This window comes from Panthera uncia, chromosome D1 (genome assembly GCF_023721935.1).
Source record: "Panthera uncia isolate 11264 chromosome D1, Puncia_PCG_1.0, whole genome shotgun sequence".
NCBI classification, from domain to species: Eukaryota; Metazoa; Chordata; class Mammalia; order Carnivora; family Felidae; genus Panthera; species Panthera uncia.
In genome coordinates this window covers 13680748-13684475 of record NC_064808.1, presented here as the reverse complement: position 1 = coordinate 13684475, position 3728 = coordinate 13680748, and the positions used below count along the sequence as shown (strand labels likewise).

Below are 3728 nucleotides of genomic sequence, written 5' to 3'. Positions count from 1 at the left end.
CACGATCACTTGAGAGATTTTTTTTCCCTCTCAAAATTTCAGTCCACATTGGAAGACCTTCAGTTAATGCTCATGGTGAAAGCGTGGACATCAGGATTAAAAAACAAAAAGTTTCCCAAGTGATGACAATACATAAAAAACTGAGAACCGTTGATTTATTTGTTGATGGAATTAGAACCACAAGAGTGCAATTCTGAATCAAGTCCACTGCTGTTGCTAAGTCACCATTTCCCCAACTTTCTCTGCAGATGAACAATTTCTCAGCTGTGTTTTTCTACGTTCACTGTGACCATGGAGTCAAATAGCAGTGTGAATGAGTTCGTTCTGTTTGGGTTAACACAGAATGTTGTAAAGGGAAAAGTAGTGTTTGTGGTCTTCTTGTTTCTATACCTCGCAACCCTTTTGGCAAATTCACTTATTGTGATGACTATAAGATACAGCCGAACACTTGGGAGCCCCATGTACTTCTTCCTTTTCTACTTATCCTTTGCTGATGCCTGCTTCTCAACAACCACTGCTCCTAGGTTAATAGTAGATTCTGTATCTGAGAAGAAAGTCATCTCCTACAACGAGTGCATGACCCAGGTTTTTGCAGTTCACTTCTTTGGGTGCATGGAGATCTTGGTGCTTATCCTCATGTCCTTTGATCGCTATGTGGCCATTTGTAAGCCCCTGCAATACACTATCATCATGAGCCGGCATGTCTGTGGCACACTGGTGAATCTAGCCTGGGTCGTGTCTTGTATCCATTCTTCTGCACAGATTTTCTTGGCTTTGAAACTACCCTTCTGTGGACCCGATGTTATTGATCATTATTTCTGTGATATGCCACCTTTGTTGAAACTCGCATGCATGGACACCTATGTAATCAATTTACTCATAGTTTTTAACAGTGGGGCTATCTGCATGGTGAGTTTCGTCGTCCTGCTTCTCTCTTATATTTTCATCTTACATTCTCTGAATAACCAGAGTGCAGAAGGAAGAAAGAAAGCCCTCTCTACGTGCACATCCCACATCATCGTTGTCATCTTATTCTTTGTTCCATGTATATTCACATATACCCGCCCTGTAACTACATTTCCAGTGGATAAGATGGTGGCTGTGTTTTACACTATTGGGACACCCTTGCTCAACCCTCTGATTTATACTCTGAGAAATGCAGAAGTGAAGAATGCAATGAGGAAGTTATGGTGTGGCAAACTCTGACTTGAGGTGGGAAAAAGCAGAGGACTACAATTGCTAATTCCGTAACAATGTAAATAAAATTGGATTAATAGAAAAGAGAAGATGTTTTCATCCTGACGTGGACAATTGAATTCTCTCCCAGTAGAACTTTTGGAGACATAGGCAGAATGACCGCAGAGCACCGACCCGTATTATTTTGAGCCAATATCACAGAGTGCCTAAACATCTAGTACAGTGGTATTTATGGGAAGGTAAGACCACTCTTCCCTTCTGCTGTCTGCATTGCAGCTTGTAGCCAGATTCTGTTGTATCTATAGCTTTAGCTCCCTCCTTCGTATATTATTCTGGTGTGTTTCTCTTTTCCATGTTTCTGACCTGTGTTGAAAAATTGGCCTCTAATTTTGACTGACCTATTTGGTTGGCAAATCGATTCTGACACTATCAGATCTGGATCTTGTCTTTTCTGGCTCAACGGTGAATATCACAAAGTCACTACAAGAAACTGATGATCCCACAGGAGCATACATACCATCTAATTAAGCCTCTATTTGATGCTTGTCTTCTCTTTGTATCATCTTTAAAAATTGGCCCTTTTTGAAATTGTGGTTTATATACACAATGGAGTACTACGTGGCAATGAGAAAGAACGAAATATGGCCCTTTTTAGCAACGTGGATGGAACTGGAGAGTGTGATGCTAAGTGAAATAAGCCATACAGAGAAAGACAGATACCATATGTTTTCACTTTTATGTGGATCCTGAGAAACTTAACAGAAACCCATGGGGGAGGGGAAGAAAAAAAAAGGTTAGAGTGGGAGAGAGACAAAGCATAAGAGACTCTTAAAAACTGAGAACAAACTGTGGGTTGATGGGGGGTGGGAGGGAGAGGAGGGTGGGTGATGGGTATTGAGGAGGGCACCTTTTGGGATGAACACTGGGTGTTGTATGGAAACCAATTTGACAATAAACTTTATATATTGAAAAAAAATTGGCCCTTTTTTCCTTTTTTTTTTTTTTTTTTTTTTTTTTTGCCTTTTGAACATGTACAACAAGATAGGTCATGACTTTTTTTAAAAAAGTTTATTTATTTATTTTTGAGAGAGGGGGCAGAGAGAGAGTGAGAGACAGAGAATCCCAAGCAGGCTCCTCACTGTCAGCCTGGAAACTGACACAGGGCTTGATCTCACGAAGAAGATCATGACCTGAGCTGAAATCAAGAGTTTGACGCTTAACTGACTGAGCCACCCAGGCACCCCAAACAGGACAATTCTGCTTACAACAAATATATTCATTGTATTAATCCATAATTACTCTCTATGTACTTTAATATCTTTTTTCTTTGTTCATCATGCTTCTCATTATTTGTTCATATTCTGAGTTTCATATATATTTGTGATATAAATCCATGGGCATTTCCCTAATCTTCGGTTGGTGAATTGGTGACAGTTTTATACAATTGTGAGAGTTACATTATGAAAACCAACACCTCATGGATAAGATCATACATATGAAAAAAACAACTGACAGAGACAACAGAGCTACTGTTATAATATTCCATCCACCAAGAGAAGATGTCCACAGAAGTAAGATTCCAACCTGGAAATACAGAACAAAATATGTCAAGGAGGCAATACTTCTCATTATGCAACAGGTGTAGTAGACCTAGTGCAAAGAAGTGTTTCACGGACTAGTGGATAAGATTGCTCGGCTGCTTGGCATGGCACGTACACTTCTGGATTGGGAGAAATGTTTCAGGCTATGGCTTCTTGAATTCCACCTTTATCAAGCAAACTTCGCATGATAATTTGGCTTCCTTGAGAGATTTTCTTCCCTCGTGGGAAAGATATAGACTAGTGAGTGGGATAAGCACTTCGGTGTTTTGGTTTATGTTTTTCATGTATCTCATCAGATTTCCATTCTAGTTTCAGGTACTGTTAACTAATGAGTATGGACAACAGGAGCCAGTCCAGTCCCTGTGGGAGTGGCCAATGAGTCTGTCTCTGAGAGTAAATATAATCGAGAGTAGTTTCCTATAGATCTGATGATTGGCGTGTAAAGTGTGGCAGATAAACTCATCTAAAGCCAATCTGAGAGGCTTTGCATGAGCATTTTTCCCTGGGGGTAAAGGCGGACCTTCAAACTCTGATAATAAAAGTTTGGAAGCTTTATTTATATATTTATATATTTATTTATATATGCATTCATGTATTCATTAATTTATTCATTTAAGTTTAGTTATTTATTTTGAGAGAAGGAGAGCGGCAAGAGAAAGAGAAAGAAAGAACCCCAAAGCGGGCTCTGTACCATCGACGGAGAGCCCAATGCGGGGCTCGAACTCACAAATCATGAGATCCTGACCTGAACTGAAATCAAGAGTCCGCACTTAACTGACCGAGACACCCAGGCACCCCTGGAGGATGTATTGAAAGCTCATCTCCTGTACTGGAAAATCTCTCACAGTACAAATCCTGTAGAGGATAAGGCAGGAATTTCTTGGTTGGTAAAAAAAAAAAAAAAAAAAAAAAAAAAAAAAAAAAAAAAAA

General features: G+C 39.6%; 1 protein-coding gene across 1 annotated transcript; it reads left to right on the top strand.

Annotated features, from left to right (window-relative positions):
• Nucleotides 1–291: 291 nt before the first annotated feature.
• LOC125933791 (olfactory receptor 4C11-like) lies at nucleotides 292–1206 on the top strand. Its single transcript, XM_049646963.1, has one exon. The coding sequence runs from the start codon at nucleotides 292–294 to the stop codon at nucleotides 1204–1206; it is 915 nt and encodes a 304-aa protein (XP_049502920.1).
• Nucleotides 1207–3728: the final 2522 nt, after the last annotated feature.

Bases quoted from the DNA above. Each gene is read 5' to 3' on its own strand.
- LOC125933791 (XM_049646963.1), top strand. From the start codon at position 292: ATGGAGTCAAATAGCAGTGTGAATGAGTTCGTTCTGTTTGGGTTAACA.